The sequence below is a fragment of the Lepisosteus oculatus genome, chromosome 6 (assembly GCF_040954835.1).
Source record: "Lepisosteus oculatus isolate fLepOcu1 chromosome 6, fLepOcu1.hap2, whole genome shotgun sequence".
Lineage (NCBI taxonomy): Eukaryota > Metazoa > Chordata > Actinopteri > Semionotiformes > Lepisosteidae > Lepisosteus > Lepisosteus oculatus.
In genome coordinates this window covers 50,079,896-50,101,726 of record NC_090701.1, presented here as the reverse complement: position 1 = coordinate 50,101,726, position 21,831 = coordinate 50,079,896, and the positions used below count along the sequence as shown (strand labels likewise).

Genomic DNA, 21,831 nt, shown 5'->3' with positions numbered 1-21,831 from the left:
CCATAATTAGAACATGCACATCCTGAATAGTGAGTTTTTACAATACCAATAAAATTAGTAGTTACATAAACATACTACATGACATGACTGTTTTGGAGTTAGTCACACGAATAAATTCTCTTCACATGAGTGAAGAGAAACCCGGGTTAAGCATATTTACTCACATGCTTGAATCCCTGCTCATGTTGTCTTTCTATGAATGTGCTTTATTGAGGAAACAGGGTAGGATGCATGGTGCAGCACACATTTTAAGAAGGTATGACAAATCAATTGTAACAAGGCTCTGTGCACTCCATAATGAATACTGTAGCAGTCACTAGTATGCATCGGGTCTCTAATTTAGGTTTTGAACAAAACCTGAAATGCAGTTTTTCTTTTCACAGCAGTGCAAAGTGGATTATTAAACACTAAAATGCCATAAGAAATTTTTTAAAAAGTAACCTGGGAAAATCAACCACACCATGCTAACACATGCTAATTCTAAATTAAGCCCTCTGACTATTCCTAATATCACTCTAAATAAAAGTTCAGTTTAAAAGCAACATTAGTTTTGGATTTGCTGGTTTTATCTTAATTGGTTTATGCAGATTTACTTATTATACAACAGAGATACCCTACATATCTTCAGCAAAATACCCCAATATCATCACATGCTCCCAGGTAATAAATCCCTAAAGGCAGATTCAAGGCACACAGCAGTCTGTACAGTGAATGTCCTAGACGATATTGAGGAGCTCTGCAGTACCTACCCCTCTACTCTTAACACTCCCACACACATAAGTATATATACTGTACAAACTGATCACAACAGAATACCTTTGAAGGTTTCAAATGAAAACAAGATGTATCCAAAAAAGAGTCATGTAAAGCCAGAGAGAAAAAGAACAGAGAAATCTGGTCTCCATGTTAAGATGTAGAGGCAAGACATTAGTTCTTCCGTGTGGTCATCCAGGAAGCCCAGAGTAAGCAAGACTGGCTTCCAGCAGCTCCCATGCTGCTAACTGATGAGCAAAGGCGTCCCTGTGGTAAAAATCACTCCCATCTGGCTGAGAGCAAATGTACTGGTAGCAGCAGCGATTATGACACTATGGCTGCCACGCCTCGTAACTGTGTAGTTTTTTCTAGCTATTGTAGTGGGCTTCTGTGAAAATGCCAGACTGCTGCTCTTAACAATTAATCTTCCTGTGGTCCTGCTGTGTACAAATGATTCAAATAGCAGCAGAGTCACAGAGTTCCAAAGGTGTGGAGACCTTCCGTTAAGAATAATTATTCTTGCCACTTTGTTTTTCCAACTAAACAAGATTTGGTAAGTAGAAGTTTCTAGGTAAGTAATGTAGTAAAATAAGACTGGGCAGTGTTATTGTTTCATGTAACTACAAAGCCTTTTAATTAGTTACTATGGATCTTTTGTTTTAATAAAAAGTCACATCTACAAGATTCCTGACAGCTTTCAATATAGAGTGGTTAAAAACTTGAAAACTTTAATTTTACCAAACCCATGAGCAAGATACCAAGTGAGAAAGGAATGTGATTTGCTCTCAATGTGGCTCCTAATAATCGGAGAAAATATACAACTTCAATTTGAATGAAGAACTTTTAATAACTCAATGCATATTCATCTCTTGAAATTGTTATAATTACTACATAAAATTATTCTTGTCTATAGGCTACATTTCATGTCGAAGAGGATATTTTACATGGTAGAATTTTGTACAGATCACACCTTCCTTATCATTTATTATTTAAATAAAATTCCAATAAACGCCTGAAAAACTATTTTGTCTGATTTTCAGATGCTAAATAAGACTGTGATAAGGGGCGGTTTTATTATGGAAGTTGTATGGAGGAAGTCTGGAAGCAGCGCGTGATGAAACATGAGCTGAACTTGTGAAAATGTTCGGCCTCTTTTTTTTAAAGTATTCAAGCTCATTTCTTGAAACAGTATTTTAAAGCCTATTGAAAGAGTTTTTTAAAGAAAAGAGAGACTACTGAAACTTTTTCTAATGAATATCGAATTGGCAAAGGGCATGACCTCAGGACTTCAGTCTTAAATCTAGATTTAACTTTTCTAAAACAAATCAAAACTACATTTTCCTTTCTCTGCCTGCGTCCTCATCTTGTCCGATTCTCTGTCGCTCTGCCTCTCATTCCTCCTCCCTCTCCTCCTCTGGATCCAAGACAGTCACCACCGAGCTTCAGTTTCACGGTCGTCTCTTCCTCCTCTAAAATATTACACGCCACATCCTTTAAAACACACGCTGTCCCACAGAGCTTGCACTACTTCTCCCATTACAGCCAAGAAGTAAACGAGACTCACTGCAAAGGCTTGTCTGCCAGTCTGGCAGACACGTTCCAACCCAAGAGAGACTTAAAGTTGGTCATTGCACTGATCAAAGACTACTACTGGCTCCAGAATTCTACCAGGATCATTTGCCTTTAAATACAGATGCACAGCAGCATGCGTTACCAGCCCTTTCTTCAGCACACCGCCCTCGTTAAGGGCATGGAATGCCCTGCAGGGAAACCTGGAGGACATGCGCTAAGTCAAATCCTTTCTGCCGGTTACTATGGAAGACACTGAGCAACAGGAGCGCACCAGCTCTCCACACCCTTGCTGGAGTGCAGTCCCAGATGGATATTCCACATTGCATGAGCTTTGAACTGCAGTACACAGTACACCCACCACATTTCTACCCTCTGTGCAATATCACATGCAACATCTGAACCATTGCATTATAAAATAAGTATTAGGGAGCTGTACCAATTCAGCCTTGCTGACACAGGCCTTGTGTCAATGTCTGCAGTTACCATTTTGAGGTTAGGCCATTTAAATGACTCAATAACATTTAACTGTGAGGCACAACTTTGGTACTTCTCAGCAAACACAGAAAAATAAGACTAGGAAAGAGGGTGCTATGACAGGCAATAACATTTCGTTGAAGACCTGGGTTTAGCCATGTGTGAAAAATAAGTGGCGTTGTTGGATTGAGCAGGGGACACTTGTATGTGAGTTTACTTCATAAACCAAAGTTTGAGACCACAGCAGCTAATTACTTCACATGTACATCTTGTGAGAAACACAATCCGATAACTTCTCAGGACTCTGGGAAAAATAATTTTAAAATCTACAGCAAAATTAAAGACAACATTTATATTGGTAATGTATGAAACCTGCATTTATATTGTTGTGCAAAGGGTAGCAGTTAAATCAAAATTCTGCAAATACTGACCTGGACATTACTATTTTGACTGGTATGATAAAGAGTTTATAACCGATTAATAAACCAACATCATAACCACACGTACTGCCACCAGGAATGCAGCTCACTGATGTATAAAGTAAATGATTAAATAATTAAATATAATACTATTCTAAGTCACTTAAAACTTATTCTACCAAGTGGCAAAATTAGTACTGAATTAATTCATTTAGGACATGGTGAGGATAACAGGCTGTGCGCAAGTTTTACTTCAATCTTCCTATGTGCCAGTCTATAAAATAAATACATTCTTAAAAAACGTTCTTTCCTTATTTCCAGATAATAACGTCCATGTCTATAAAGAATAGTTTTGTATCTATATTTTAAGCAAATTCGCAAAACGTTGATTTGCAGGGGATGACATATGCGAAGATTATTTTTGAAGCGGATCTGTAGGTTTAAATTAGTCGGATGCCATCTAGGAAAGTATGTTATAACCTGTGATGCTGAGATGGTAAGTGCGTTAAGAGAGGGTTTCACAACGAACAAGAGAGCAAACTAACACGGGCTTTCCTCCCCGTTTCAGCTAACAGAAATATAGCTGAAGAAGGCTGAAACCCGGTCAAGGTGTCGCACACCGCCTAAGCAACCCAAAAGATGAAAGGGCATCTTTATCACGAAATGACCAGGGTCTAGCGAAGGCCCGGACTTTTGTCAAGCCAGCATATGCGAAACAACCCACGGAGCTCCCCTGACAGCTAGGAGAACTGCAAGGCCAGTTTTTTTATTATTTTCCTCCAACCTCCGATTATACTATTTATTCCCCGCAGGTGGAACAGTGTGTTGCAGGTGAGCTGGCATGCACAAATATAACCCCCCCATCACCACCTAGGCCTACAAAAAAAACCTGTCGCCGATGATTTACATAACCGAAAAGCAGAGTCAACCCGAAGGCTGACAGTCTGCAAAACCGCTGAAAACGCCATTTTCCCCCCCAAAGCGAAAACATTTCCTTCCCCTGCAGACGTTAACACGACGACGGGCAGCCGGCGATCTGCGGGCGGACTCGTCCAACAGTTGCCCGTCTAGCCCCCCAGAGAGGGCCGGCGCATCTTGCTACACGGGTCCGTCTTCGCCGGAGCCATTTTCGGGGAAAGGGTTATTTGGTGTTTGCAATGCAATTAGCCCCCACCTCCCCTCCACCCTCGCCGCAATCGCAATGGAAAGACACAAGCAGGCCGGTGCCGAGGCGGCTGCTGTCAATTCACCTGCCAAATGGCAATTATGTCACCTTAGATCAGTTATTTTAACGGGGGGGGAAGAAACTAAGCAGCCCTCCCACCCTAGCGTTCCTGTGCTTTTACCACGTCATTGACTCCAACACTGCGGAAATAAGAGAGAGACGTAAATGTCTCTCTCTCTCTTTTCCTACGCCGTCACACAGCGGCTGCTCACCCGTGTCTCCGATAATGATGTATTTGAAGAGATACGCGTATGCCATGGCCGCTGGGATGCTGTTTCTGCCCGGGTCTTGTGCTTTGCTCCCTCGCTGTGTTACTCGTTCAAGCTGTGGAGAGAGGAAGTGGCGGGGAAAAAGCCTGTGCTTTCTCTCAGTCTCACTCCGCTTCACCAGCCTCTTTCTCTTCGGCGACCAGAAGGAACAATAAACACCTCCGAGCTCCGGGCTGCCCACGTCACACGTTCCGCCTTCGCCACGCACGCAGAACACGCTCACATTGCTGCGCCCGGAAGTGCTGACATTGCTGCGCCCGAACCCGTATGTTAAGACGAGCGCCGACTGTCTGCTGTCTCTGTAGCCGTGCCGGCGCTAGTGCGCTGAGAATCTGTTTCACTGCTTTTTTGTTTAATTCTACATACTTACCCGCTTTGTTACTGACATCGCGTATGCCAAAGGTACAACACACAAAAATCCTATTCGAAATACAAGATGTATTTATCATGTGCCTTGTTGTTGAAATTAATTTGGCAATGCTTGAGTATTGGAATAATTCACCTATTACAGAGAGTTTAGACATACCAAAAAAGGCACGCAGGTTTTAAAACTTTACTTTTTGCCCTGTTCAAGGTTGGAAAGGTGTTCAGCAAAAAATGCTGAAATGTGTAAGAAAAGAATTCGTGATGTTAGGGATGAAGTCTGCATGTACTTCACAAACAAGACGTTTTAAAGTTTGTAGTCTCTGCAAACTTCCAAAAGTTCATTTGGAAGTGCCCAATGGAAAAAAAAACTGCCTGCTTCCACAAAAACTTAAAATAAAGTATGATATTAGAAACTATACTGGTAACATTAATGATTGCACAGCTTTGACAGTATTAGTGAATTAAAGAAGTCACAGGATTTTGTCATGCTGTCATGATAATATACATTTACTGTTGTGCTATAAGTTCTATAAAATTCTTCATTTCTACTGAGTAAAAATAATTCTGTGATATTTGATCAAATGCTTCTAACTTTTAAAGAATTTTCACAGGCTGACTCCTTAAGGGTGAGATTTACAGCTCCACAGTGTGAGATTCTGTAGAAAAAGCTAGTGCTGAAACCTATTCAGCTTCTGGGGTGAAACGATTACCTGTTCCAGTGCCCTGAATATTAATTATTTTTTTAATATTCACTTTAATTTCACTTTACTTGCAGGGAAGGTGTATATGAGTGCAATTTATGAAATTTAAGGACCTATGCCTGTGATTGTGAGATGACTTCAGAATGTGTGTTTCATTCTGGATATATGAGAAATCAGAGTCCTGGCACTTTGAGCTGTGCTTCTAGAAAAAATGGTAAACACATCCAGAACATGTATCTTATCTTATCTAAAGATGTAAGTTAGGATTTATTTGGGTTTTGAACCAGACACAAAGCGTTTGAGCAGGAGATAAATGGTTTCACACATAAATGTAACTAAATAATCTAAACAAAATTTAATAGAAGTAATAAACAACAGTGGTCAGATTTGGTATTCAAATGTTCAAACCGGGGAGAAACTTTGTTAAGCAGTTTACCCAACTGCATTGCTGAAAAGCCTTTTATCACCCCAAATTCAGACACAATTTGACTATGCCTCTGATTCTCCACTAGTTCTCAGACTATACTAGCTTATCCTGTCCTGCCATGTTCTCGGGAACTTAGCACAAACTGATCAAGTGCCTCACATTTGTTTATCTCAGTTCAAAAATACTGAGAGCATGGCACACACGGATGTAAAACCTCTAATCAAGCTTGCCAGGCACAATATCATGTCATGGCACACATTATTCCCTAAGCCTGTCTCACTATAAAAGGAGCAGTGGGTAGTTCTTGTTTTCAACCTGATTTTAGATGAAATAATACACCACATCAGGTTGCAAAATCTGGGCTTAGCCTTTTATGGTGTAGGAGATAATCCATGCCAATCATTTCTCCCTAAAAATAAGTTTCCTCGGACCTCCATCCCCATACAGCATTTTTCTGGGTGCTGCAACTTCCCAGACACCCTCAATAGCTGATTATCCCATTTTGGCCGCAACCTAAAACCGCCACTACTTGGGATCTTTGGAGTCTTCAATTAAGGCAACTGGAGTGTGATCCCGACTTGGGCACCACTCATTGATTGTGGCTGGGGACCATGTCTATCCGAAAAAGCATCCCAGCACGCTCTTTTTCCCACCCTCTTGCCCAATGCAGCCCATGTCCTGCCTGCCAGGGCTGTAGCTAATCCCTGTCATTGTAGTTCTGGCTGTTGGAGTTTGCACTGAGTCTCTGCACAACTCGCCTATCATGCGGGCTGCTTTTTTTATATTGCATGCCATTGCGATCAGTGTAGCACCAGCTGTTTCGCCATGACTTCTCCTCACCCGTGGGCTACCTTGGTGTTCTCACAGGATACACCTTTAGCTGTATCCTTCTGTGGTGTTGATCATGGCTGTCTGTACTATTCCTCTTTCCCTGAATCTCAGTTCTCTTTCATGAGGATCTCTACTAGACTTTCTAATTTGTCTGTTTTTTTTTCATTTTTCTCGTCTTGGCTTGAAGCTCTTAACCCTGCCATTGGTCACCAGAGAGACCTGGATTTCCCGGATTGTGTCGTCTGCATAGGGTCCTGGAAGAATGCTTTCGTTACAGTTCCATTCCTCATCAACAGTAGAAAGCCGAAAAAGTCCTGGCCAGCTAATCTCACCCTACTGTCATGGTCACACAGCTCCTTGTGCATCTTGCATTGCAGAATCCCAGTTACAGCAAGAGACAGAGTGACAGCCAATAAGGTCAACCAGAAGCGTAAGCCTAATGTGATGGAGTCAGCAAACACAGTCTGGGCTGGGGCAGTCATGAGGAGTGAAGGGGACGGAAAGGGGATTGGCTTGGCACCTGTCCCAGCAGCGCTTAAAGTAGTGGGAAAGGCCATTGACGCCACAACCTTTCTCTTCACAAACCCAGAGGAGGAAGCCATTGCCCTGTCATTGATGACACCTGTCCCTGAGACTCCATCAGGTAATGAAGTAAGTCACCTGCACAACGACACTGAATTCCCCGTATTCTCTGTATCACTGTGTATTACTCTATTTACTGTATTGCTCTGTATTACTCTGTATATGCCAGCAGCCATATCACCCTGCAACTCACATCTGGCAGCCCACTGAAGCTCAGCAGGTGTGAGCCTGGTCAGTACCTGCCAGCCAGGCGGAGTGCTGGCACTGTGGCTAAGGATCTGCACCTGTGGCTGGAAGGTTGCCGGTTCAAATCCTGCAACCGGCAGAGGAATCTAACTCCATTGGGCCCCTGAACAAGGCCCTTAACCCCAGGTGCTATAGGGGTGCTATACAATCTGACCCCAAGCTTCTCTCTCCCTGTCTGTATCTTATGGAGAGCAAGCTGGGGTATGTGAAAAGACAAATTCCTAACGCAGGAAATTGTATATGGCTAATAAAGTGATCTTATCTTATCTTACCTGGATGAGAGACCTCCTGGGAAAACCTAAGGTTGCTTCTGGAAGAGGTGTTAGTGGGGCCAGCAGGGGGCGCTTACTCTGTGGTCTACGTGGGTCTTAATGCCCCAGTATAGTGACGGGGAAACTATACTGTAAAAAGGCGCTGTCCTTCGGATGAGACTTAAAACTGAGGTCCTGACTCTCTGTGGTCATTAAAAATCCCAGGGCGTTTCTTGAAAAGAGTAGGGGTATAACCAAAATCCCCATCTATGAACTGGCTTCATCACTCTGTTCTCCTCAGTGTGTGGTGAGTGTTCTGGCGCACTATGGCTGCCGTTGCATCATCCAGGCGGGACTGGACATAGGTGGTGGTGGAGGAGAGTACCCATTATCCGTAAAGTGCTTTGAGTTATGTATCAAGAAAAGCGCTATATAAGTGTAAGCAATTATTATTATTATAGTTGGCTAGTGACACGACCCGGAACTGAATCCATGATCACAGAGTTCAGCTGTATTAAAAATAATGGAATTTCTTAGTGCCTTAAAAAGATTGTGTTGATTGGGAATGTACATGTATATTTGTATGTATTTCTGTTTCTATAGTATATTTTGTAATGTCTGTAATCACAGATAATCAGAGACCAAAAATAGAATTCTGGGTCACATTTTGCAGGGACCAAAATAGCAGGAAATACAGAACCAGTCTGCATGTGTGAGAAAAAAACACAAATGTATTCCACGTTCCAGGACTAAGAGAAAATTCCAAAGCTATAAAATGCAAATGGTATCAGAGAAAGCCTTCAGAGGACTTCCTCTCTTAACCTTAAGCTGTGGGTTAGTAGAGGAATGAGAAAATACAGGAAGGTAAGCGAAACATAAAAGGAAGATTTGTAAGATGAAAGGACTTGTAAAGTTAAAAGGAAAGTAAAGAAGTAGGTATAAGAGGAAACAGAAAAGGAAAAGAAGAGGTATGATAACCAAACCATATAACAGTTATCTATTTCTCATATTTTGGATACTGTATATTCAGAAGAAGAGACTTTTGATGTGTTAAAATCATTTAAGTCGTTAAATATGGACGTAAATGTAACTCAAATGTGTTGTTCCATGTTGGGTTGAACTAAGAGATAAAGAATGTTTTGTGTTAATTGAGATGAAAGTGTTGGGGCAGTTTTCAAAATGTCTGCCACTGGCTGTTAACAGAAGAAGGACACTAATCTTCAACTAACACATCCAGAAATAGAAATTGGGGAATTTTCAGAATGAAGTAGACTATGTATACAACATACACAGTAATGCTGGATTTGTGTTATGTTTTTTGGGCTGAAACCCAGGTCTTAACAAACTTCGATGCATCTATCAATCAGGAAATATAGATTACAACTGAAAAATCCAGTGCTTCCGTTCCAAGGAAGACACCTCTAGCAAACTAACAGCTGTCATGAAAACTGGGATTTGTAATTTGAGATTGTTGACTGGGCAGACATTTTGAAGTGAATGCAGGGATAATAGTTTTTTTTTCTACTTTGCAATCAAATACAATTTCAGTTTAAGGTGGTGGTGCTTCTTTCTCCCTAAAGGATTTTGCGAGTATTGTAGCCTTTTTTATTGTATAGATTGTGTTATTTAAGGGGCTTACACGGATAACATTGCATAAAACACAAAATTTGCTTTTGCTTTTAAAAGCATTCTTGCTGTTGTATTTGATTGTGACATTTACAAACTCATCATACAATATGCACAAGGGAGAAAAATAACTCAGAACAGCTTTATTAAATTCTGGCGGCCACAGATGTTTCCATCTTCTGAGCTACTGAAATGGCCATCACATGTTCACATGCACAGATGTGCTTTTCAGTATTAAGTGTGCTTAATATTGTTATCAGAATTGTTTTTAGGGAATTTCTGCATGTTTATCAGTTTAAATGTTCAAATGGTTCTGCAAGTTAAAAAGACTGCTGCACGACAGTAACCTTAGTAAATCAAAATCACCTGAAGCTACAGAATTTTTTGAAAAATATCAATGTTGCATTTTGTGGATAAAGCCGTAGATTTACTGGCAACCTCTCTTGTTGCGTTGTCTTGCTACATTAGTATTTTTGGTGCTGTATATACAGTATATTTATATCTTTGATCTATCAGCAGCAGCAGATTCTAAGCAATAAATAAAATTATCAATAAAATGATTTTCATGATGTAGTTTGACAACTTCTTGTAGCATACAGCAACATGTCAATGCAGTCTCTGAGGTGTTAATCCAGAGTAGTATATAAAGAGATACTTCCCATCTTCCCAGATTAAAAGATGGAGTGATCCCTCCACTCATTTTCTAATCACCCTATCCAGTACAGGGTCACAGTCCTAGGCTGTTGGATCCACCAGAGTCACCAGTGCACCCACAGACCAGCACAAAACAGTAAGATTACATAGCTACAGTTGTTATTCTGGTACTACAATTAACTTTAAGGTATCACCTTCTACATCAAGAAAATAACTTGAAAAAGAAACATATTCACAAGGGGCACACACACAAAAATTAACTCTACAGTTCCAAGTAACCAAAATGAAAGATTCCATGGGAAACTCCATCCAGGCCTCATACTCTCTCTGTAACGTTCCAAAACTTCCAAGAGACCACTCTTCCGAATCAGACATAAACAAAAGGGGTTCAAGTAGGTAGCTGCGTCAGCATGCGCAGACTGCAAAGGAAGTAAAGGTTTATTCCAGGCTGAAAAGAGAAGAAAAGAAACACAACGTTTCGGCTGTGGAGCCTTCTTCAGGAACCTTGTCTCAGTCCCCAAGACGCTGGACAACCCAGGTTGACCTTAACCGCTTTTACCGCAGAATCTGGCTCGGAGCACATTTTACTGATGACTCCTCTTCACCGGCAGCTGATAATAACCTGGTTAACGATGCCATTAAAATCAATCCTAAACAGAGCTGTTGGACTCCCCCCTCAGGCTGTTTTCTGTCAGTAGATCATTCATTGATCAATGGAACAATCAAGCTCCCAAGACCCTTTCCACACCCAGAAATCACAGGTCTAACACCTGAAGAAGGCTCCACAGCTGAAACATTGTGTTTCGTTTCTTCTCTTTTCAGCCTGGAATAAACCTTTACTTGCTCCTTCACAAGCAAACGGGGCTTCACCTAAGTAACGGACTATATGCAAGTTAATCACTGTCCCAGCTTCCCTTTCTCCTTTGTCTTTCCTGTCTGTCCCTTTGATCCAGGCTCAGTTCCAGGGTGCTCGGCTCACCCACACATCTAAGGTGTCACCTCTGATTGGCAGGTGTCTGGGCAAATAGCGTGTCTCTTAATCTCTGTTGTACTGTTTGCACTAGAAAGGCAGGAAGGAGAGGGAAGCAGACAGACAGACACACACACAAAAATCACCATACCTGACAAAAGCTCTGGCCATTGCATGCATAATGGATTGGACAGCTCCCAGATCACTTCCCTACACCCTCCTTTGTCTCCCTTGAAGCACAGAACAGATTTGTCCTGTGAGTCAGTAAAACAAAACAGGACCCTGAATGGTTGAACAAGACATTAACTGCCAATACCAGATAAAAGAACTTGAAATGAAATGATTAAAAATAGCACTTGTAACATGTTTCAGTTCGGCTCAGTTTGTCTGTCATTTGTACAAGTGCAATGCAATACTTACTTGCATCATTGTACTTGGATTGCTTTCCAATACAAAGACATTAAAGAAACACCATCTATCTTAAACACAGAACAACAGCAGTAGCAACAACGAAGTAAAAAAAACACTCAACTTAAAACTCAGCACAAGCACTAAATACTGTCTCTGAATGTTTTATGGGGATTATGGAACTATTGTCCAAGAATGGACGGTGGAAATGAATTTAAAATAAACAATTAAAAGTTTTTTCAGTACCTGAACAGCATAAAAACTGTAAAGGACGAATTAGTGTCCTGGACAATAATGAAAATAGTCTAAAAACAATGAAAAGGAAAAGATCGAAGTACTAAATGAGTATTTCACTCAGGATTCACTAAGAAAAAAGTCTATAACATATTTCAGGCAGTGGAAGATCAACATTCTTCATTAAATAGTATCAACATGGAAGAGACAGCAGTGTTTTAGGTACTAGAAGTACTCGAGATAAATAAATATCCAGAGTACATCGGTATCCTAATTATTGGACTTAAAGTAATAAGACATACAGTACATACTGCAGACCATTTATGCAATGTCTCCTTTGGTAAAGCGGAGCTCGTCCATAAATAGATTGACAAAACTAAACTTAGTAATTTTTTTGATAAAAATTGGGAAATTTGGCCAGGACACCAGGTCGACACCCCGACTCTTTTCAAGAAATGCCCTGGGATTTTTAATGACCTCAAACAGTCAGGTCTCATCCGAAGGACAGCACCTTTTTACAGTACAGACTCTTAGGAAACGAGGAGCTAAAAGAGATGTTTATATTGATGCATCGTTTACATTTTCTTGACAGTGTGGGGAAGCAATACAAGAGGCAATGTTGACATATATAGTAAAAAGTGAAATCTTTGAATCAATGAACTGTTTGTTATGTTCAAATGGTAGAATGCACTAGTAAGCTCGTGTAATGGAGAAATCTGAGTTATCTTTGTCAGTTTACACCACTGGTGGGCAATTTAGACAGAAAAAAGTGTGGGAATTTGCAAGCAGGGTAAACAAAGGGATTTGATTGGATTAGTTTAGAGAAGAGCAGCCAGTTAAATGCTGGGACTCAGTGGAATGCCTACACTACACTGAACTCTGTCGAGTCTAGTCTTTAGGGCCTGTTCCCAAAGATGACCTTTGTTGTTTCAATTTTCTCCTTGTAGAGAGTGTATCGCATTACGAAGGCGAGCTTGGAATTCTTCTTTTATGCAGCATTAAATGGATATGCTGTCTGCTTTACATAAAAAGACTTGTGCAATGTTTTCAGATATACTGTAAATGTAATTTTAGCTAAGTACGTTGCATTCCAGAACACATTTTTACACACCTGGTTTAATTAAGAGAATTATCTTTTAATTGTCTTTGAGTGATGGGACTCGTGCAGATCCAAGTCGATGATTTGATTGAGCACTTTTACAGTAATGGAATACACATGGAAATCAATTACTTGCTATAGAAATTAGTATCACATGGGAGTGAAACGATGAAAATAAATGATCACCCATTATGATATACATGCTTTGTTAATAAAGTTACTTTATAATCCATGCCCCTGACAGCACTCCGCAATAAATTGTTCCATTATTCACCGTGGTTAATTGGCATCTTAAAAAATGGTTAATCTAAGGACTATCATTATTGATAGTCTTTATAGAGCAGATGATCAGCTGGGTGCCTTTTACTATGTATTACATTCTGTTTAATTTTCTTGATGCATAGCCCAACATTATTTTTTCTCCTTCAGTGTACTGTCAATGCTGCCTGTTTAATGCTTCTGTTTTTCTTTTTTTCAGAGGCTTAAAATTATCGCGGAATAACTTTTTGAATTTTTGACACCTGGAGAAGGTTTCACAGCAGAAACATTGTGTTTTCTCTCTTCTCTTTTCAGCATGGAATCAACTTATTACCTGTTCCGTTGCAGACTACGCATGCTGACGCAGCTACGCATCTGAACTTTTGAATGACGTATGGCTATGATTTCTCTAATCATTGCACCAGGAGACACACAACAAAAGTCAGTTGAAATTGATATTTAAACAGACTGAAAAAAACTCGCTACTCACAAGGTTCAGCGAGAAAAGAAAACTAAAAGCTATCAGAAAGACTAATTGGCACAATGAAGAAGCATCCTGTGTAATATAGCTATAGTTTCTAAAGTGAGAGTTCTAACCCTGGTTCTGGAGAGCTGCAGTCCAGCAGTTTGTTTATAAAGACAGCTTTAAAAGATCGACAAGCAAGAGGTGGAAATTACAGCATGTGTTTTCGCTAAATAAGAATAATACATAGTATCGATTACAATATAATGAATGCAAACAACGGAATATAAACACTCTACCTCTTCTGTAAATTAATTGCTTTTAATAAAAATACATTTTTTATCAGCAACAAAAACTTTATATATGTCTCAATTTTCAGTAACGTTTTTGTTACCTTGAGAATGGGGTTTTGTCTTTGTCCCTGCTGCAATAGTGAAGCTAGCTTGCTGAAATGCACGGAAGCGTCACTAGGGGGAGCAATCTACCGAGAAGACAGAAAGTTCCTCCAGCATTATTCAGTATTTCGCCAGGTGCCTAATTTCCCACAGCTCTCGATGTAACAGAAGGTGCTGAGTGGCGGGCCTTCAGCTGAAAAGAAAGACAAACAGCTTTTTTGAAGTCAAATTAGCTTGCTATATATGGAACATCATTTCAACATACACAATTGTGTATGTGTATTTACTCCAATACAAATACTTGCCAATGAACGTAAAAAAAAATTGTTTAGTCTTTTTCATACCCAAGAACAGAGCAGATCTCTCATTGTTCAAATGCTCCTGTAATTATATACATTTTATTGTTCCTATTTCAGCTTTTTCTCCACCAATTATTTTGCCAACAATTACCTACCCAGTTTGGAAATGCCAGTTTTGTTTTTTCAAGTCTTGGCTCAGAGGTTTAGACACTTTGTCACCTTTGAGCCAATTATCTTTCCTAACAGGCCACAGGCAAGCATCTTTACTATTAAGCCACCTGGAAGCCCCAGTTACTACTGCGCTGGTTTGACCATGCTGCACAGACTGCTTTGAAACAAGAGACTTGTCTCATTCCAGCTTGCCAACAATGGCAAATCCTAAATTAGTTTTGAAGAACAGCATCACAGTGGTGTACACTCACATACTTGGTATTCAGGTGGTGCTGTTATCCTTGGATGAGAATTTCCTATCAATATCCCACTATGATGTCAGGGGAAGCTGTAGGAAGTGCTGCCTTTTAAAAATGAATTGAATAATTTCTTATCCAATTCGGGGTCATTGTGGCATGGAGCCTATCCCAACAAGCACTGGGTGCAAAGCAGGACACACCCTGGATGGGACGCCAGTCTGTCACAGGACACCCACAGACACAAACGCCCACACAGTCACACCAGGGCAAATTTCCCAGAAGCCAGTTAACCTACCAGCATGTCTTTGGACTTTGGTGGTCTTTGGAGGATACCTAAGCACCCGGAAGAAACCCACCTGAACATGGGGAGAACATACAAACTCCACACAGATAGCACCCCACAAATGGAACCCAGGGCCCCAGTATTGTGAGGCAGCAATGTTAACCATTGTGCCACCCTGCCAACTCCTCTGTTACTATATTAAATCATCCAGAACTTTACTAAAGTTATTTTAAATTGATAAAACTGTCCAACGGTATTACAATCCTTCAAAAAACAGGAAAGGAATGATTTTAAGTACTGACGATTGCTCATTGCTTGCTCAAAGGAGCAAATGTGCTGCTGGCTATGATGACTGTGGGAATAAAATAAATCTGAGAATGATTACATGTGATGTCTTCTTCTAGAATTATTCTCTCCATGTTCAGCTTCTTTTTTGTTCTACCAGATTTGCTCTCGAAAAACTCCCAGGTTTATTAGTCCCTTACAATAAAGATGCTTCCGTAAAGTTACCTTTTAGAACTTGTCTGTGTAATTATAAAACTCAGAGTCGACCTAAAAAACACTATCCATTGATTATATGCTTTTTGTGTATTTTATATAATGCCTTTCCATGTCCATGTTTAAAGAATCAGCATCTGATGAGCTCTGAGAACTTGTCAATTAGTCCAGTTAATTGAATAATTAATGGAGCTGGCCAGATTTCATTGCAGGAACAGAAAAAGGTGTAGACAAGGATGCAGGCTGGAGACCCCTGCTTTTTGATGACATTCGGTTGCCAATGGTATGGCAGTTAGCACTGCTGTCTCACTGCTCCAGACTCCTGGGTGTGATTCTGTCGGTCTGGGTTGTGTGGAGGCTGCATGTTGCTCCCAAGTTCGCATGGTTTTATGATAGATGCTCCAGTGTCCTGCTTCTGCGAACACCTGCTGGCCCTGTTACAGCAGACTAGAAGGCTGTTCATAGACAGGCCTTCTGTATGCTGTCAGTCCTCCTGGGTTAAGCCCCGGCTTGATGATGTTCTGAGTGTGTGATGATGGATGAGTGTGTGAGGATTTTGGAAAAAGCGAGACATCATCTTGCAAGATTGAAACTTATCAGTCTGTGTTTCATCAGTTTCATCTATGATAAAACCCATTTTATTCAATTGAGGACTAAACTAACCTTCCAAGCCTATTTGCTTAGTTCAACTCCAGTTTTGGAAAGGCCAAGCTTTTAATTGGTTAATTGATTGTAATGAGCTGGACCAATTTAACACTTTTTCACTATTCCCTAGGTATGGAGAATACTATAAAAAGACAGTTAAAACCTGGCCAGTTGTGGCCTAAGACTAGATTTGGGCTCCCACGTGCTCTGCTCTAGCTGAAATGTCATGCTTTTTCATCCTATCATTTCATTTTTAAAGCCATAAGATATAGAGTAACTGACTTGCACTGTTTAATCAAGATAAACCATATGAAGCACTACGGAATAAATGCCTTGAGTAAAAAGCAATGGAAACAGGCTTTAAGCTCTGTATTATTACCATTGCCACTTGGGGTTCTCTGCTGCAAAATCAATTACAAGTAAATTGTGTTTAAAGACTTTAATTAAACAACATTTGAAAAGATGTGGGTGAAAATTGACACTATATCCATAAAACCCACCAGAACACAGCCAAGCTGCAGTGATGCAGCCTCTGGAGAATGATAAACAATAACGCTCAAAACATACATATACAGATAGATGCGAATGCTAGTAGAATTTTTAAAAAGCAAAGGGCTTAATTAGTAGAAGCAAAGAGAAAAGCCATTTCCAGGGGCTGTTTTAATGTGCCAGTGCCTCTCAAACAGCCTTGCACTTTCAATACCGCTGTTGAAATGCTGAGAATCTGAAATGCTGCTCTCTTATTTGCTTATACAATAATTCATAGTAATAAAGCTTAGTATAGTCATATTAGCTTACAGAAGACAGAAAGAAATGAATGCAATCCTTACTGATGAAAATAATCCAATCGAATATTTTATACCCACTTAGATGTGCATTTACTTTTGGAATAAATATGTGCATTCGTGACTATTATACATATAACACTGTATTGTATGGAAGATTCATATTGCCATTTTTTAAAGTTGCCAACTCTGTCCATAGCCATACACCAAATACATGTTCCTAATTTGGGTTAGAGTGGTTGAATTAACAATGTGAAAGTGCCTTGGCCTGAAATCTGATATTCCTGGAAGACTTACATTGATGAGATGTAACTTCTTGTTTGATTTGTAAATTATGATAGAACAGTGATATTTATGCACTTGTACCAGTGAGTAGACATTTCATTGCATGGTACTTATCAGGGCCATAAAACCAACAAGCACAATTTACTATTACATTATAGTTTGAGTCCGATACCTTAAATAACACAATCTAGGTCTCTTCAACATATCCAGAAAACAACTCACTAAGTATATACATGTAAAATCTGTGCCCTAGCTTTTATTCTAAGAAGTGCAGTTCTCACAGTTTATCAAAATAGTCTCTTGTTGGTTGTTCTGGTTTTATTGTGGTTTGGTCTATTAAATATAGAAGTCTATGATATATAGAAGCATTACTGATTTTCTTATAATAAGTACAAATCATTACAGGTCTATTAGTAATATTGTAGTGTGCAGTAGAGAAATATTGAATCTGTGTCTTAAAGGAATTGACACATAACCTCAGCACTAAATCATACAGAACAGGGAAAAGTTTTGTCTGATGTTTTTTTCTGGTCTTGGTATTTGCCAAGAAGAAACAAGTAAAATATAAATATTTTGGAATCAGACATAGAAATAAGCTTTAAGAAGATGAAAAATAACAATATTTTAAGTAAAGCATAATATAATTGTATACCAGAGAAAATAGCATACTCCCAAAAACACATTAATATATGTCACAAAGAGCAAAGGTCAGGTCATTTTGAAACCGAATGTCCTTAGTATTGCTCCTATTTTTAGTGAACAGACAGTCGAGAACAATGTGACCTAATTAAAACGATTTCAGCAGAGATTAAGCTTTTTAATATGCTTTCCTGTTTAAATTAACAAGATAACAGACTAAGAATGGCACATTTTAACTTCTTTCTGGGGTATTATTAGTCACTTCCTTGACTTTTAAACATTGAAAAGTTGACTTTTACAATTTTTCAGTAAAGCAGTTTGTATTCCAGGAATTGCATTTGAAAACAAAATCCAGTATTTTACACATGCAGTCAATTAATGATAGTTATTTTGTTTATCTGTTCTCTGTCTTTTATTATAGTTTCATGACTCCATTGTTAATGGTACAGTTTCATACTTTTTCATACTACATTAACTATTATCTATATGAAAATTTTGCATACTCCTTGTCACCTGACACAACATTGGTCTCTATAACCAGGTTATAACATTTTTAAAAGGAATTTGAGTTAGGTAAATTATACAATATCATCCATGTTTTCTAATTTTCATCCATATATGTTCTAACCACTTAACCAACAGTAACATGGCAGGATAGACCCTGGATGGGACACCAGTCCATCTCAGGGCATATGTAGACACACATACTCACAACACAGCCAGTTTTCCCAGAAGTCAATTATCCTACCAGTACGTCATTGGACTGTGAGAGGAATCTGCAGCATCCTGTATCATTTTAATAAAATATTATTATAATATTAAACTTAATTCAGATCAAGTATCGATTTCTTTACTTAATCCAGAGTCTTGTTCCTTCACGTGCCTTGGCATGGTTGTTACTGGTAAAAACCGGCGTGAGTTGTTTTCATTTCCTCTGGGAAAGGAGGGAATTTGGGAAGAACTGCTATGCACCCATTTGGCTTAAGCTACAAAGTCAGAGCATGCACCAACTGAGACTTGGTTTGGCAGCAGTCACTGAGTTATTCTAATGGCAGCAAATAGTGTCTCCGAAAAAATCCAAGGGCACTCATTGACTCACGCCCTCCTCAACAGGCAAGTTCTAGGGATAGGGATATTGCAAAGTGGAATTGGATTTGTGGAGAAAAATGAAACCAGCACAGGGAGGACCTGGAAGCAAAAAATCACAAGGAGGAGGAGAAAACCGCAGCACTCAAAGGACACCCACATGATCATGGGGGAAAACATACAAACTCCCAGTAGATAGCACTGCAGGTCTGGAATTGAATTGCTATAGCAATGCTAACTGCTGTGCCACTGTGTCACCCTTGTTCCTAGTTCCTTGCTTTTCCATTAATCCTGCATTGTTTATTTACTCAATTTTGAATCAGCAGTTCTTCTAAGACCCATCAATGACTCCCATGATGCTCAGGAGTGAATGAGACTCGCTGCAAACTCTATTATGCCTGACTGGAGAGACAGTGCCAAGTGTAAAAGTGGCAACTCGGCTAGTGATGTCACTGTTAGTCACAGTGGTCTCTGTGTGCTGAAAAGTCGAGAGAGACAATGAGCCCCTCTCTTGCCCATGGAAGCACTCTGCTCGTTGTGTGCCGGTGAGTGGGGGATGCCTGTCACAGTCAATGAGTAACACGGCCCCTGCTCAGCTATCCAACTCACTATGTCTGGGCCATAGGGTTCAAGCTCTGCTCTGAGTGGGAACTGTAATGGAGGCCAGTCTTGACTCCCGTGAAGTGCGTAGTTTAGGACCCTATGCAGACGGTATTATCCAGAAGCGACTGGAGTAGGATACCGGGGAAAAAACGGCAGGATCAGGACAGGATGACAGACAGGGGGGCGTGACGACAGTGATCCAGTGCTCAAGGGGCGTGGCGCAGGCGAACAAGTCCAAAACAGTCCAAATAGGGAAACCAGGGCACAGTCCAATATCCAAAACCGGGAGCTCCATCCAAGATAACGACAAGAATAAAAACAAGGAACGGGGACACGGAAACAGGAACATGGAAGCTATAAGAAGAGTAACGAGGCCAGGCGCTCCGAGCCCCGGATTCAGCTGGTCAGGACGCCGTTCTGAAGCCTATGACCTCAAGCCACGGTCCTGGGGCGACTTGATGCTAGGCGGGCCTCCAGGCATCCATCTTCCAATGCAGAGCCCTGAGCTTCGGAGGAACAAATAACAGATGGAACAAGGGGCAGGTAAATGTGATAGTGAAACTAAATTACAAAAGGGCCGGAACGCCCTCTAGAGGAGGGATGACGATTGTGACAGGCACCTTTGCTCAATGCACATTATGGTTTAATTCACTTTTCAGTGAGGAATGGCATGTAATGGAAACGTGCAGTTTGTATCTGGCTGGGATTCGTTCTGCCATCTCTTGGGCACCTTCCCTGGCGCGGGACTGACAGGCAGGCTAAGAAACCCAGTGAGCTGAAAGACTGGCAGTGACATGTGGCCTGGCGAGTTGCACCACCTGTAACTCTGTAACGGGTTAAAACTGAATGAGCCCTGTTACACAGTACCCCTGCTTACCTAGGCTACTTCAAAGACGAAGCTTAACTAGTGAGTTGACTGGTAAACGCTTTTGTTCAAATGGACTCTATATTTCAGTCATAACTGAGTATGGGCTATACCTTTATCTGACTGTGACTAAGTGGGTTCTAGTAGTAGCACCACTGAGGTTGGGTGTACTGAAAGCAGCCAGGGTTTTAATGCTGCTCCATGGAGACGTGTGGGATGTGCTAAGCTCCTAGATGGGGTCCTGCAATACAGTGAGCGAGAGCTGTCACTCTTCCAGTTTCTGCAATAGGCAAAAATAGAAAAATGTGCAACATGTAAATAGGTTGGTCTTTAAACAGGCTCAAAATAGACTTGTACAAAGCAGTTTGTTTTTTGCTAATTGCATCTAAATAAAGAAGCATTTTGCAGATAGGTTGAAGAAAATCAAGTAGGTAGCTGCATCAGCATGCATAGGCTGCAACTTAACAGGTAAAAGTTTATTTCATACTGAAATGCAAAGAAAAGAGACACAACATTTCGGCTGTAGAGCCTTCTGTAACATGGCACACCTGAAGAAGGCTCCACAGCTGAAACGTGTCTCTTCTTTGCCTTTCAGCATGGAATAAATCTTCACCTGTTCATTTGCAGGCAGGAGCAACTGAAGAGAAGTATTTGTGATGACCGTCTATTCTCTGATGAATGTGACTTTGGAGACAGAGGAAATACGGAGGTAAAAAGGCTATGATTGTATGGTAAACTGGGTTTCTTTTCTTAGAAGCTGATTTATTTTTTGGTTATTAGTTCTGCATAACAGTACATAGTTAATTAATGCATTTGTAATGGACTGGTTCATTATTCTCTGTTGTCCCACATCCGTTTTGAAGGTCTCTCAGCTTCTTCTGCATGCTATTATCTTTTTCTGTCCTGTTCTATCATGGACCTGCAAACATGATGATTTCAAGTTGCTGTCTTCCTGGAGGACTTTGTCTTGATGACTTTCTGTGCCTTGGGATCCAGTTCAGACAGTTTAGCATATTTTGGTCCAACAATAAACCATTCTTCTTGCTGCATTTGATGCCCATTGTTGTGCAAGTGCCCATCTCAGCCTTCAGCCCATTCATTGTCTGCAGCCTGTTAATCTGTTATTCTTACGTCATTTCATGCTTCTTTCGGTGCTTCAGATAAACAGTGTTATTCAAAAGCTAGGAAGCAACATATACAGAGAGGCTGA

The 21,831-nt window shown here is 40.4% G+C and overlaps 1 protein-coding gene and 1 long non-coding RNA gene across 5 annotated transcripts in view; one reads left to right on the top strand and one right to left on the bottom strand.

Moving 5' to 3' along the window:
• rab2a (RAB2A, member RAS oncogene family) overlaps positions 1-4,859 on the bottom strand; it is a 38,862-nt gene extending 34,003 nt beyond the window's left edge. The window contains exon 1 of the mRNA XM_006633908.3: positions 4,656-4,859. Coding sequence (XP_006633971.2) covers positions 4,656-4,701 — 46 coding nt within the window. The 5' untranslated portion in view covers positions 4,702-4,859. The remainder of the gene's footprint in view (positions 1-4,655) is intronic.
• Positions 4,860-4,890: 31 nt separating this feature from the next.
• On the top strand, positions 4,891-14,183 carry LOC107078137 (uncharacterized). 4 transcript variants are annotated; one of them, XR_011189932.1, is made up of 3 exons: positions 4,891-4,977; positions 7,225-7,680; positions 13,681-14,183. It is a non-coding gene; the product is annotated as an uncharacterized lncRNA (long non-coding RNA). The 4 variants fall into 4 exon arrangements; XR_001479122.2 differs by having other exon boundaries at positions 7,225-7,688; XR_011189931.1 differs by lacking the exon at positions 13,681-14,183 and adding an exon at positions 7,792-10,311.
• Positions 14,184-21,831: the final 7,648 nt, after the last annotated feature.